This window comes from Oncorhynchus mykiss, chromosome 16 (genome assembly GCF_057628025.1).
Source record: "Oncorhynchus mykiss isolate SJ-2025 chromosome 16, ASM5762802v1, whole genome shotgun sequence".
Lineage (NCBI taxonomy): Eukaryota > Metazoa > Chordata > Actinopteri > Salmoniformes > Salmonidae > Oncorhynchus > Oncorhynchus mykiss.
The window spans coordinates 38,946,284-38,961,386 of NC_143037.1; the positions used below are offsets into that span (position 1 = coordinate 38,946,284).

The following is a 15,103-nucleotide window of genomic DNA, read 5'->3' on the forward strand; positions in this document are numbered from 1 at the left end:
CCTCCTCGACACTGATCCTCATCAACGGGGTTGCTGTGGAGATGGTCAATAACTTCAAATTCCTCTGGGTACACATCTCAGAGAAGCTGAAATGGTCTGACCACACGGACACCGTAGTGAAGGCACGACAGCGACTCTTCAACCTCAGGATGCTGAAGAAATTTGGCCTGTCCCCGAAGGCCCAAACGGTCTTCTACAGGAGCACCATGGAGAGAACACTGTCGGACTGCATCACAGCCTGATACGGCAACTACACCTCCACCAAGGATTTCCAGAGGGTGATAGTGCAGCCACACTGCCTGGCTTACAGGACACCGACAACACCAGGTGTCGCAGAAAGGCCAAGAAGATCATCAGCCACCCAAGCCATGCCTTGTTCTCCTCACTTCAATCATTTAGAGACGGGCAGTACAGGAACATTATTTCAAAAACTGAGACTGTCCAATGGCTTCTACCCTCAGATCATCAGGCTGCTGAATAGTTGGATACCTGCTCCACCCTCGCCCTGCTACTCCCCCTATGGACATATTCCCCACTGCTACTCCCCCTATGGACATATTCCCCCCTGCTACTCCCCCTATGGACATATTCCCCACTGCTACTCCCCCTATGGACATATTCCCCCCTGCTACTCCCCCTATGGACATATTCCCCACTGCTATTCCCCCTATGGACATATTCCCCACTGCTACTCCCCCTATGGACATATTCCTCCCTGCTACTCCCCCTATGGACATATTCCCCCCTGCTACTCCCCCTATGGACATATTCCCCCCTGCTACTCCCCCTATGGACATATTCCCCCCTGCTACTCCCCCTATGGACATATTCCCCACTGCTACTCCCCCTATGGACATATTCCCCACTGCTACTCCCCCTATGGACATATTCCCCCCTGCTACTCCCCCTATGGACATATTCCCCCCTGCTACTCCCCCTATGGACATATTCCCCACTGCTACTCCCCCTATGGACATATTCCCCACTGCTACTCCCCCTATGGACATATTCCCCACTGCTACTCCCCCTATGGACATATTCCCCACTGCTACTCCCCCTATGGACATATTCCCCACTGCTACTCCCCCTATGGACATATTCCCCACTGCTACTCCCCCTATGGACATATTCCCCACTGCTACTCCCCCTATGGACATATTCCTCCCTGCTACTCCCCCTATGGACATATTCCCCCCTGCTACTCCCCCTATGGACATATTCCCCACTGCTACTCCCCCTATGGACATATTCCCCACTGCTACTCCCCCTATGGACATATTCCCCCCTGCTACTCCCCCTATGGACATATTCCCCCCTGCTACTCCCCCTATGGACATATTCCCCACTGCTACTCCCCCTATGGACATATTCCTCCCTGCTACTCCCCCTATGGACATATTCCCCCCTGCTACTCCCCCTATGGACATATTCCCCACTGCTACTCCCCCTATGGACATATTCCCCACTGCTACTCCCCCTATGGACATATTCCCCCCTGCTACTCCCCCTATGGACATATTCCCCCCTGCTACTCCCCCTATGGACATATTCCCCCCTGCTACTCCCCCTATGGACATATTCCCCACTGCTACTCCCCCTATGGACATATTCCCCACTGCTACTTCCCCTATGGACATATTCCCCCCTGCTACTCCCCCTATGAACATATTCCCCCCTGCTACTCCCCCTATGAACATATTCCCCCCTGCTACTCCCCCTATGGACATATTCCCACCTGCTACTCCCCCTATGGACATATTCCCCACTGCTACTCCCCCTATGGACATATTCCCCACTGCTACCCCCGCTACTACCCCCGCTACTCCCCCTATGGACATTCCCCCCACTACTACCCCCGCTACTGCCCCCGCTACTCCCCCTATGGACTTTCCCCCCCTCAACATGAAGATATGATTAACAGAGTAGCAGCAGCATAAATTATGTGAGTGCGTGTGTGTAGCGTCAGTATAAATGTGTGTGTCGAGTCCTGTGAGTGCATAGAGACCAGTGCAAAAATTTAACAAGGGTAAACTCTGATAATCCGTGAAGCCATTCTGTTTGCTATTTAGCAATCTTATGGCTTGTGGATAGAAGCTGTTCAGGAGCCTGTTGGGTGTCAGAATTGATGTACCAGTACCGCTTCCCGTGCGGAAGCAGAGAGAACAGTCTGGCTTGGGTGGTTGGAGTCTTTAACGATTTTCTGGGCCTTCCTTTCACACAGCCTCATATAGAGGTCCTGGATGGCAGGGAGCTCGGCCAAATGATGTATTGGGCTGTCCGCACCACCCTCTGTAGCGCCATGCGATCCAGGGCAGTGCTGAAATTTTTGTGGATTTGAGGGCCCTCACAACGATGATGATGAGTAATGTATTTCATTGAGATCACAGTAGGGTTCAATTGGTATTTGTTTCCTTTTAAATGCTTTAGCATTGGATTGAGTCGGCCCAGAGTACCGAAAGTTTGGAACCATTCAATTGGGTCTGTTGTGCCAGGCAAGCTCAATCAAGCACAGCTAAGCATTTGCAAGAAAACAAATGCCATTTGAACACAGGTCTAGTTGAGATTATGCATAGGAACACTGAAGATTTGTAGGCACACTGCTAATGGCTATACAGAACATTTGCCTCTAGGGGTTCTCTTGAGCCAACATAGGTCTCCTAAATGGGAAAGGGGCACACCTCTCCACACAAACAAAAGCATATAGGCCTATTGTTTTCAGAAAACAAAGTATTTCTGTGGTTAACTGCAATAAGCAATAATGCATCTTTAAAGGTGCGAAATGTAGCTTTGTTCATGACCCAACCAAATGCACATAGGAATGTGAGTTACAGATCTGACTTTCTCATTGAAACCAAGTCTAATAAGCGTCATTGTCTCATGTCAGATAGTGCGACAGCCGTCTGCACAGATCTGTCTAACTTGCAAATTCTCATGGGATAGCTAAAAATGACTTTGGTTAAAATATGCTGTCTTAACATTAGAAAATGTAATCAAGATGACATTGTCCACTGAACCCCCTACATCCTCATGTCTGAGTTACTCTCACCTTAAAACTAAACCTGTAACTAATATTTGAAGTTTTTGTTTCATGAGCAGGTCTTCACTACCTAATTGTACATCTAGCAGTGGTAGAATCAGTATTAATGAAATTCAAAATGTGCACGGAAATTAGCTATCAAACGTTAGCTAGCTGGTGTCTGCTTGCTGGCTGTCTCAAATCAATCCATATTAAACTAATTCTGGGATGTCTTTAGTATAATTAATGTGACGGCATGCAATTTTATCAAATTGATTACCTAACGTTTAATTGATTACGTGATTGAATAAAATAATGCAACAATTAACTCAACCTGGGGCACCATGGAGAAGTTTATTTAAGGAGTTCCATCTTCCCAATGAACTCTTAGAGATCTAAAGATCTGTTACATTTGAATTATTATTTACCTTCTATCAGTCATCTGAACATCGTAAGATCTATCTGCACGAACCCTAGTCTACAGTTGTGGCCAAAAGTTTTGAATGACACACATATACATTTTCACAAGGTCTGCTGCCTCAGTTTGTATGATGGCAATTTGCATATACTCCAGAATGTTATGAAGAGTGATCAGATGAATTGCAATTAATTGCAAAGTCCCTCTTTGCCATGCAAGTGAACTGAATCCCTCAAACATTTCCATTTCAGCCCTGCCACAAAAGGACCAGCTGACATCAAGTCAGTGATTCTCTCGTTAACCTCTCTAGGGTATGTCTGGCCAACATCCAGTGAGATTGCAGAGCGCCAAATTCAAATACAGAAATGCTCATTATAAAAATTCAGAAAACAAAACATATTTTACATAGGTTTAAAGATTAACTTCTTGTTAATCCAACCATGATGTCAGATTTATAAAATGCTTTTTGGCGAAAGCATACCTAGCCCAGAACATACCTAGACCAGAACATAGCCCAGTTGACAAATTATTATAAACAGTAACCAGCTAAGCAGAAGCGTTACAAAACTCAGAAATAGAGATAAAATGAATCCCTTACATTTGATGATCTTCATATGGTGGCAATCAGAAGACATTCATTTACTCAATAAATGTTCCTTTTGTTTGATTAAAAGTCTCTTTTATATCCAAATACCTCAGTTTTGTTAATGTTTTCTTCAGTAATCCACAGACTCAAATGCAGTCAAAACGGGTAGACAAAAACATCCAAATTGTATCCGTAAAGTTCATAAGAACAAGTCAAACAATGTTTATATCCAATCCTCAGGTTGTTTTTAGCCCAAATGATCTATAATATTTCAACCGGACAATAACGTCGTCAATATAAAAGGTAAACAAATGCACTCTCTCGGGATTGCGCATGAAAAAGCTCTGCGACACGGCAGGGTCCACTCATTCAGACTGGTCTTACTCCCTCATTTTTCAGAATACAAGCCTGAAACAATTTCTAAAGACTGTTGACATCTTGTGGAAGGCATAGGAACTGCAAATTGAGCCCCAAGTCAATGGATACTGTAATGGCATTGAATAGAAAAAAAAAAACAGAAAAAAAAACTACTTCCTGAATGGATTTTTCTCAAGTTTTTGCCTGCCAAATCAGTTCTGTTATACTCACAGACACTATTTTAACAGTTTTTGAAACTTTAGACTGTTTTCTATCCAAATCTACCAGTTATATGCATATCATATCTTCTGGGCTGTTTAATTTGGGCATGCCTTTTATCCCAAATTCCAAATGCTGCCCAAAAAAGTTAACACAGGTGTGAGTGTAGAGAAATTAACACAGGTGTGAGTGTTGACGAGGACAAGGTAGGAGATCGCTCTCATGCTGATTGAGTTCGAATAACAGACGAAACTTCAAAAGGAGGGTGGAGCTTGGAGTCATTGTTCTTCCTCTGTTAACTTCTTGACGCTACCCATCCCTTTAGCAAGATAATTGTCATCAACAACCGCTGAATAGCATAGCGCCACATTCAAATAATATTACTACAAATATTTATATTCATGAAATCACAAGTGCAATATTGCAAAACACAGCTTAGCCTTTTGTTAATCCACCTGTCGTCTCAGATTTAGAAAATATGTTTTTACAGCGAAAGCAATCCAAGCGTTTGTAAGTTTATCGATCGCCCGACAAAACATTATGTACACTTAGCATTAAGTAGCTTGGTCACGAAAATCAGAAAAACAATCAAATTAATCGCTTACCTTTGATGATTTTCGGATGTTTTCACTCACGAGACTCCCAGTTAGACAATAAATGTTCCTTTTGTTCCATAAAGATTATTTTTATATCCAAAATACCTCCGTTTGTTTGGCGCGTTATGTTCAGAAATCCACAGGAAAGAGCGGTCACGACAACGCAGACAAATTCCAAATAATATCTGTAATACCCACAGAAACATGTCAAATGTTTTTTTAGAATAATCCTCAGGTTGTTTTAAAAATATACAATCGATAATATATCAACCGCAAATGTCTTTATCAGTAGGAGAGGGAAAGGCAATGGCTGCCCGAACTCCGTTGCGCGATCAAAACTCATGTGACCACCTGACGCGATGTTATCTTTCTGGCTCATTTTTCAAAATAAAAGCCTGAAACTATGTCTGAAGACTGTTGGCACTTTGAGGAAGCGATAGGAAAAGGGATATGGTTGATATCCCTTTAAATGGAGCAAAGGGAGGCTATGGAACATGGGGTTTTCAAAATAGAAGCCACTTCATGGTTTGATTTTTTTTTCAGGGTTTCGCCTACAATATCAGTTCTGTTATACTCACAGACAATATTTTGACAGTTTTGGAAACTTTAGAGTGTTTTCTATCCTAATCTGTCAATTATATGCATATTCTAGCATCTGGTCCTGAGAAATAGGCCGTTTACTTTGGGAACGTTATTTTTCCAAACATAAAAATAGTGCCCTCTAGCTTCGAGGTTAACCATGGTTACCTGCAAGGAAACACGTGCTGTCATCATTGCTTTGCACAAAAAGGGCTTCACAGTGAAGGATATTGCTGCCAGTAAGATTGCACCTAAATCAACCATTTATCAGATTATCAAGAACTTCAAGGAGAGCAGTTCAATTGTTGTGAAGAAGGCTTCAGGGCGCCCAAGGAAGTCCAGCAAGCGCCAGGACTGTCTCCTAAAGTTGATTCAGCTAAGGGATCGGGGCACCAACAGTACAGTGCTTGCTCAGGAATGGCATTAGGGAGATGTGAGTGCATCTGCATGCACAGTGAGGCGAAGATTTTTGGAGGATGGCCTGGTGTCAAGAAGGGCAGCAAAGAAGCCACTTCTCTACAGGAAAAACATCAGGGACAGACTGATATTCTGAAAAAGGTACAGGGATTGGACTGCTGAGGACTGGGGTAAAGTCCTTTTCTCTGATGAATCCCCTTTCTGATTGTTTGGGGCATCCGGAAAAAAAGCTTGTCCGGAGAAGACAAGGTGAACGCTACCATCAGTCCTGTGTCATGCCAACAGTAAAGCATCCTGAGACCATTCATGTGTGGGGTTGCTTCTCAGCCAAGGGAGTGGGCTCACTCACAATTTTGCCTAAGAACACAGCCATGAATAAAGAATGGTACCAACACATCCTCCGAGAGCAACTTCTACCAACCATCCAGGAACAGTTTGGTGACTAACAATGCCTTTTCCAGCATGATGGAGCACCTTGCCATAAGGCAAAAGTGATGACTAAGTGGCTCCGGGAACAAAACGTTGATATTTTGGGTCCATGGCCAGGGAACTCCCCAGACCTTAATCCCATTGAGAACTTGTGGTCAATCCTGAAGAGGCGGGTGGACAAACTCCAAGCATTGATTATGCAAGAATAGGCTGCCATCAGTCAGGATGTTAATTGACAGCATTCCAGGGCGAATTGTAGAGGTCTTGAAAAAGAAGTGCCAACACTGCAAATATTGACTTTTTGCATCAACTTCATGTAATTGTCAATAAAAGCCTTTGACACTTATGAAATGCTTGTAATTTTACTTTTTTTCAATAGTAACATCTGACAAAAAATATGTAACGACACTGAAGCAGCAAACTTTGTGGAAATTAATATCTGTCATTCTCAAAACTTTTGACCACAACTGTACATTGTGAATCAGCAATACACCAATTGGCGTAATTATTTATTTACTAACTACCTAAATAAATCACACAGAATTACAGAATAGATTATACATTATACACTAATCATGCCATGAAAAGTGCCTAGTGGACTAACCTGATATAACAGCTGGTTACACAAAGGGGGGTTGAAGAAGGAGCGGGAGGAGGAGAGACAAAGGAATGGGTCTCTATCGGACCTTGAGAAGCTATGATCACATAAATATATAATCTTATATATCCAAGCAATCAAACCCGTTCATAAGGTTGGTTAACTCTGAAGACACCAAAGGAGTCTTCAGGCATATATATATATATATATATATATATATATATATATATATATATATATCTATATATATATCATAAGATTTTATATTTACGTGATCATAGCTTCTCAAGGTCCTACATTGGGCTTCGATAGATGGGTCGATGATGTCAAAGTCTGGTTTGCCCAGTAGAGATCGCCATTGTCCTTTTGTTGAGTCTTTCTGGTCGTAGTGTTGATTAGAGTGGATACTTTGGAGTACCTGTCTTTCTTAGAGGAGTGTCCACGTACGTTCTCAGCTGCAGACTGATAACCGCGACATCCATTATTTAATCATTTTTATGTGGTTATCGATAGTTCATACCATTTTGCCATACTTGGCTTGCGCTGGATTCTGGCTGGTCTAGTAGAAATTCACCATTTCACTGTGGGGATTGTCACCTCCAGAGAGGGGGGGGGGGCTATGATCCTCCCCCCAGGGCACGTCATGACTTATGCTAACAACGCCAGATTGCACTCTCAATGCTGAATACTCCCTCTAACTAGCTACTGTAGCGAAGTTCTTGCTATTGCACAAATCTTATTTTTGTACCTTTATTTTAGCAGGGAGTCCACATTGACACTAGTGTCTCGTTTTTAAGGGAGCCCTGCATATACAATTTCATAGAATACAATATAAAACAAATAAAATACAGCCCGATACAAATTGCACAGACAAACATAAATATACACAGACAAACATAAATATACACAGACAAACATAAATATACACAGACAAACATAAATATACACAATCAACTAAAACAAACACATTCTTCATTATACAATTCATCTGCCCACTCTCTAAACTAATCCACGGACACGAAGGCCTCTTTTTGTACTGTTTTTCCAAACATATGGAGTAGAAAAACTAAAAGCCAATTTGATATAAGTCTGAAGACTCCTTTGGTGTCTTCAGAGTTAACCAACCTTGTGAACGGTTTTGATTGCTTGGAATTTTAAATCTTAATAGTGTTAGTTAAGCAAGTCGGAAGCTTCTGGAGCAGGTTTTGTGAACAAAAGGAGCGCAATGATGTGACCTTCATGACTTCAAAGAGGTCCAGACAACCTATGGGTAAGAATACAGTGAGTTAGTTATACAACTGTTTCCTGTGATAAAACAAAGGGTGCCATGAACAATCAGTAAGGGCTTCCTGCACAGCTGCGGAACACCTTTATGTACTTAACCCCGCCAATCACAATGGCCTGAGTTATTTAACTAGGCAAGTCTGTCACTCAGATGATCATGAAACCAAGAGCAGGCGTCAAAGCCCAGGCCAATCGAGGATAACTTGTTACATGCTCAACGTTATCAAATGCTGTTGACAGGTTCACAAACAAGGCAGCACAATTAATTTTAGCCTCTAAAGCATTGACAATATCATCATCAACTCATGTGGTTGCTGTGATAGTGCTGTGCCCTGGCCTAAACCCAGATTTGATTTATATTCAAAATACCAGGCTCAGATGGAGTGAAGTTGCTTATTTACCAAGGATTTGAGAATCTTAGCTTGACATGGAAGCCCGGAGATGATAATCATCAAGAACTCGACTAACCCCGCCCTTATGGAGTGGCAGCACATAAATTGTGTTCCATACTTTAGGAATATTTCCCCATAACCATGTTAGATTTAACATGTGGGTTACTGAGCCAGCAATGAGGGGGGCAGCACACTTGAGCAGACCTGGCTGAAATGAGTCGGCCCCTGTGGATTTCTTGGTGTCTATAGCAGATGTTTCTGTGAAGTGCTGAAATGAGTCGGCCCCTGTGGATTTCTTGGTATCTATAGCAGATGTTTCTGTGAAGTGCTGAAATGAGTCGGCCCCTGTGGATTTCTTGGTATCTTTAGCAGATGTTTTTGTGAAGTGCTGAAATGAGTCGGCCCCTGTGGATTTCTTGGTATCTTTAGCAGATGTTTTTGTGAAGTGCTGAAATGAGTCGGCCCCTGTGGATTTCTTGGTATCTTTAGCAGATGTTTCTGTGAAGTGCTGAAATGGGGCAGCCCCTGTGGATTTCTTGGTATCTTTAGCAGATGTTTCTGTGAAGTGCTGAAATGAGTCAGCCCCTGTGGATTTCTTGGTATCTATAGCAGATGTTTCTGTGAAGTGCCGAAAAGCAAAAACTTGACTACCATTTTCCAAGTCAATCTGCAAAATTTCTGAATCAGCGTTTTGCCCATTCTTTGAGATAGAAGGGTCTGACGCTTCTATCAATGATGGCATTTTTGTCTAATGGGGCCCGAGTCTGAATTCATTTGATGGGGCAGAGGGAATGAAGTGCAACCCTTTAGAGTTTTGACAGTTTTTCAGAATTTAGCCAGGTTCCCTTTACAATCAGAAAGAGTGGTTACATAATCAGATTGAGCCTTTTTGATCCGTCTTACACATTGGCAATATTTTAGGCAACTGAGGAAGCAATCTGGGCCTATGCCTGTGGTCCTGGCCTCTTAGGAATGACTTCAGATCATTTAGGAATGAACCAGGCATTCAATTTACCTTTAACTCTGAGTTTTGAAGGGAGCATAATTATCTACAATAGTATTGAAGACCTTTTGTTAACCAGCTTTAAGCTAAATCAGGTTCAGTGATAGCTGAGATGCACTAAAATAAAAATTATGTAAAAAAGCTTTCACTAAAATGCCTCTTAGTGATGACATGAGGCTTAGGTTTATGCATTTTCACATCTCTGACACAACTGGGCAATGGTCACTAAAATCCAGCTGGAAAAACCCACTAGCAACATTTATCTGGAGTATTTGTCAAAATAAGATAAATCAAGGTAGATTTCAATGGATCTTTAGGATTCGGCCGTGTAGGCTGTTTGTTATCAGTTGAGGGAGGTTTTGCGCAGAACAAATATCTTTCATCGTATCTGACATTGACGTCCTCTAATCAATATTAAAATTGCCCATAATTAACAGTTCAGATTTACCATACTTGCATAGCAATTCAGATCATTCTTAAGAGCACATGAGTGAGCCCAGGGAGGACAATACAATCCTACTAGTGTCAGCTGGTTATTATGACCAAGGCCGGCATTTAAGAACAAGACAATCAAAATGCTTAGGGACAAAGCTAGCAAAAGATACAGAAACATTTAAATTGTCCTTTGTAAATATGGCAACACCTCTGCCAATTCTGTCCGGATTGAGTGACCTGAACAAAATATAATCGCAACATGCAACAATTTCAAAGATTTTACTGAGTTACAGGTCATATAATAAAATCAAATGTTATTGCGGGTGTAGCAAAATTATTGTATAAATTCATTAGGCCCTAATCTATGGATTTCACATGACTGGGAATACAGATATGCATCTGTTGGTCACAGAAAAAAGGTAGGGTGTGGATCAGTCAATATATGGTGTTACCACCATTTGCCAAATGCAGCGCGACACATCTCCTTCCCATAGAGTTGATCAGGATGTTGATTGTGGCCTGTGGAATGTTGTCCCACTCCTCTTCAATGGCTGTGCAAAGTTGCTGGATATTGGCGGGAACTGGAATATGCTGTCGTACATGTCGATCCAGAGCAGCCCAAACATGCTCAGTGGGTGACATGTCTGAGTATCCAGACATTTTTCAGGAATTGTGAACAGATCCTTGTGACATGGGGCCGTCCATTATCATGCTGAAACATGAGGCAATGTCGACGTATAAATGGCACGACAATGGGCCTCAGGATCTCATCACAGTATCTCTGTGTATTCAAATTGCCATCGATAAAATGCAATTGTGTTTGATGTCCGTAGCTTATACCTGCTCATACCATAGCCCAACCGCCACCATGGGGCACTCTATTCACAACGTTGACATTAGCAAACTGCTCGCCCACCCGGCGCCATACACAGTCTGTCATCTGCCTGGTACAGTTGAAACCGGGATTCATCTGTGAAGAGCACACTTCTCCAGTGGCCATCGAAGGTGAACATTTGCCCACTGAAGTCGGTTACGACGCCGAACTACAGTCAGGTCAAAACCCTGGTGAGGATGACAAGCACCCAGACGAGCTTCCCTGAGACATTTTTTCATTTGTGCAAACCCACAGTTTCCTCAGCTGCCCTGGTGGCTCATCTCAGACCATCCTGCAGGTGAAGGAGCCGAATGTGGGGGTCCTGGGCTGGCATGATTACGCGTGGGCTGAGGTTGTGTGGCCGGTTAGATGTACTGCCAAATTCTCTAAAATGATGTTGGAGGAAGTTTATGGTAATGCATTAACATGAAGTTCTCTGGCAACAGCTCTGGTGGACATTCCTGCAGTCAGCATGCCAGTTGCACTCTCTCAAAACTTAAGACATCTGTGTTGTATGATAAAACATGCACATTTGAGTGGCCTTTTATTGTCCTCAGCACGAGTTGCACATGTGTAATGATCATGCTGTTTAAATTTGCTTCTTGATATGACACACCTGTCAGATGGATGGATTATCTTGGCAAAGGAGAAATGCTCACTAACAGGGTTGTGACATTTTGTTTTTGTTTTGACATTTTGTTGACCAAATGTATGTGGACACCTGCTCTTCGACATGTCATTCCAAAATCATGGGCATTAATATGGAGTTGGTCCTCCCCTTTGCTGCTATAACAGCCTCCACTCTTCTGGGAAGGCTTTCCACTAGATGTTGGAACATTGCAATGGGGACTTGCTTCCATTCAGTCACGAGCATTAGTGAGGTCGGGCACTGATGTTGGGCGATTAGACCTGGCTCATAGTCAATCCCAGAACAACAGCAAAGGACCTTGTGAAGATGCTGGAGGAAACCGGTACAAAAGTATCTATGTCCACAGTAAAACGAGTCCTATGTCGACATAACCTGAAAGGCCGCTCAGCAAGGCAGAATCCACTGCTCCAAAACCGCCACAAAAAAGCCAGACTACGGTTTGCAACTGCACATAAGGACAAAGATTGTACTTTTTGGAGAAATGTCCTCTGGTCTGATGAAACGAAAATAGAACTGTTTGACCATAATGACCATCGTTATGTTTGGAGGAAAAATGGGGAGGCTTGCTAGCCGAAGAACACCATCCCAACCGTGAATCACGGGGGTGGCAGCATCATGTTGTGGGGGTGCTTTGCTGCAGGAGGGACTGGTGCACTTCACAAAATAGATGGCATCATGAGGGACAAATTATTTGGATATATTGAAGCAACATCAAGACAGTCAGAAAGTTAAAGCTTGGTCAGAAATGGGTCTTCCAAATGGACAATGACCCCAAGCATACTTACAAAGTTGTAACAAAATGGCTTAAGGACAACAAAGTCAAGGTATTGGAGTGGCCATCACAAAGTCCTGACCTCAATCCTATAGAACATTTGTGGGCAGAACTGAAAAAGCGTGTGCGAGCAAGGAGGCCTACAAACCTGACTCAGTTACACCAGCGCTGTCAGGAGGAATGGGCCAAAATTCACCCAACTTATTGTGGGAAGCTTGTGGAAGGCTACCTGAAATGTTTGACCCAAGTTAAAAAATTTAAAGGCAATGTTTCCAAATACTAATTGAGTGTATGTAAACTTCTGACCCACTGGGAATGTGATGAAAGAAATAAAAGCTGAAATAAATCATTCTCTACTTTTATTCTGACATTTCTTATTAAAATAAGGTGGTGATCCTAACTGACCTAAGACAGGGAATTGTTACTAGGATTATATGTCAGGAATTGTGAAAAACTGAGTTCAAATGTATTTGGCTAAGGTGTATGTTAACTTCCGACTTCAACTGTATATGCCATGTACTGTATGCACTCGTGACTGTAGGTCGCTTTGGATAAGTGTCTGCTAATTGGGATTCATTTAATTATTATTACCTGCAAAATTGACTAACTGGATGTGCCATTCACCTACTTGAAATTGTCCTAATTGTTTTTAACGACAGATGACCCCTCCAAGTTGTATGATCCCAAGTTCCCCACAGAGTGTTTCTTTCTGACGTTGCACACCCACCACCTGTCCATCCTACCAGGCTGCCGACGCTACATCCGCAGGCTGAGAGCCATTCGCGAGCTCAACAGGTACACACACACACACACACACACACACACACACACACACACACACACACACACACACACACACACACACACAGTCAGTTTGAAGTGGTCCAATAAGAGAGGCTTTTTTTCGTTAGCAGTTTTGCTATGGTGTGCCCTAATGAAGATGACCCTGTTGTTTGACGTGGCAGGACAGTGGAAGAGCTGAAGAGTAGTGAGAGCCAGTGGAAGGACTCTCCGCTGGCCAGCCGACACCGAGAGATGCTGAAGAGATGCAAAACCCAGCTCAAGGTTTGCTAACTTTAAAAACAATTAAAGTTTAATGATTTGTTTTCAGTCGTATGGAACTTTGCCAACTCTCCCATCTGCTTGTGTTCTACTTGTCATACGTGATACATCTTTGGTGAATTCGAATTGCGAAAACAGTAGAAAACGCAACATTTCTCCAGTGCGTCATAGTTTCTTTCCAAATGTTCTTCTATTTTGTATTGTTTCATACATGCTTTATGCTGAAATTAGTGTTGCAGACAGGAAAATTCAACATTTTAACTTGTCACAACATGAGTGAAGGACAATATTCAGTAGAAACCCTCTATCTTGGGGTCTTTGTCCCTGCCAGAAACTGGTGCGCTCCAAAGCCTGTGCCGATGCAGGTCTTCTGGACGAGAACCTGTTACGCAGATGTCTGCAGTTTTACAGTATGGTCATTCAGCTCATCCTACGCATGGTGGATCCTGCCTACCCACAGTAAGTTACTATGCCACAATCGGGAACTGTTTTAATGCTGTAATATAAGGTTATATTACGAAGTAAAGTAGGCTACCTGGATAAATTAAATAACGTGAACTAAGTGAGGGATGCACCTTTCTTACTAACCTAAGAATTCAAAGATGTTTATTTTTATATTAGAATCAACTTCCTCATCTTTGTAAGTTTAAATAAAAAAAAAATTATAGATCAGCTTTAATATTGCGGCTTCATCAATATAATAGTCTGCATCATCCCAACTCCCCATATATTTTGTGTGTGTGTATGTATGTAAACGTCCCTTTTTCAGGACCCTGTCTTTCAAAGATAACTCGTAAAAATCCAAATAACTTCACAGATCTTCATTGAAAAGGGTTTAAACACTGTTTCCCGTGCTTGAACCATAAACAATTACTGAACTGGCATCTGTGGAACGGTCGTTAAGACACTAACAGCTTACAGACAGTAGGCAATTGAGGTCACAGTTATGAAAACTTAGGACACTAAAGAGGCCTTTCTACTGACTCTGAAAAACACCAAAAGAAAGATGCCCAGGGTCCCTGCTCATCTGCATGAAGTTGCCTTAGGCATCCTGCAAGGAGGCATGAGGACTGCCGACGTGGCCAGGGCAATAAATTGCAATGTCCGTACTGTGAGACGCTTAAGACCGTGCTACAGGGAGACGGGACGGACAGCTGATCGTCCTCGCAGTGGCAGACCACGTGTAACAACAGCACAGGATCGGTACATCCGAACATCACACCTGCGGGACAGGTACAGGATGGCAACAACTGCCTGAGTTACACCAGGAACGCACAATCCCTCCATCAGTGCTCAGACTGTCCGCAATAGGCTGAGAGAGGCTGGACTGAGGGCTTGTAGGCCTGTTGTAAGGCAGGTCCTCACCAGACATCACTGGCAACAACGTCGCCTATGGGCACAAACCCACTGTCGCTGG

General features: G+C 42.9%; 1 protein-coding gene across 10 annotated transcripts in view; it reads left to right on the plus strand.

Moving 5' to 3' along the window:
- The window catches only part of LOC110491883 (ubiquitin conjugation factor E4 B), a 99,369-nt gene that overhangs the window by 57,924 nt on the left and 26,342 nt on the right, over window positions 1-15,103 (plus strand). For all 10 annotated transcript variants that reach the window (XM_036946775.2, XM_036946774.2, XM_036946776.2 and 7 more), the window contains 3 exons: window positions 13,284-13,419; window positions 13,590-13,689; window positions 14,018-14,145. In XM_036946775.2, the coding sequence (XP_036802670.1) occupies window positions 13,284-13,419; window positions 13,590-13,689; window positions 14,018-14,145 (364 nt within the window). The remainder of the gene's footprint in view (window positions 1-13,283; window positions 13,420-13,589; window positions 13,690-14,017; window positions 14,146-15,103) is intronic.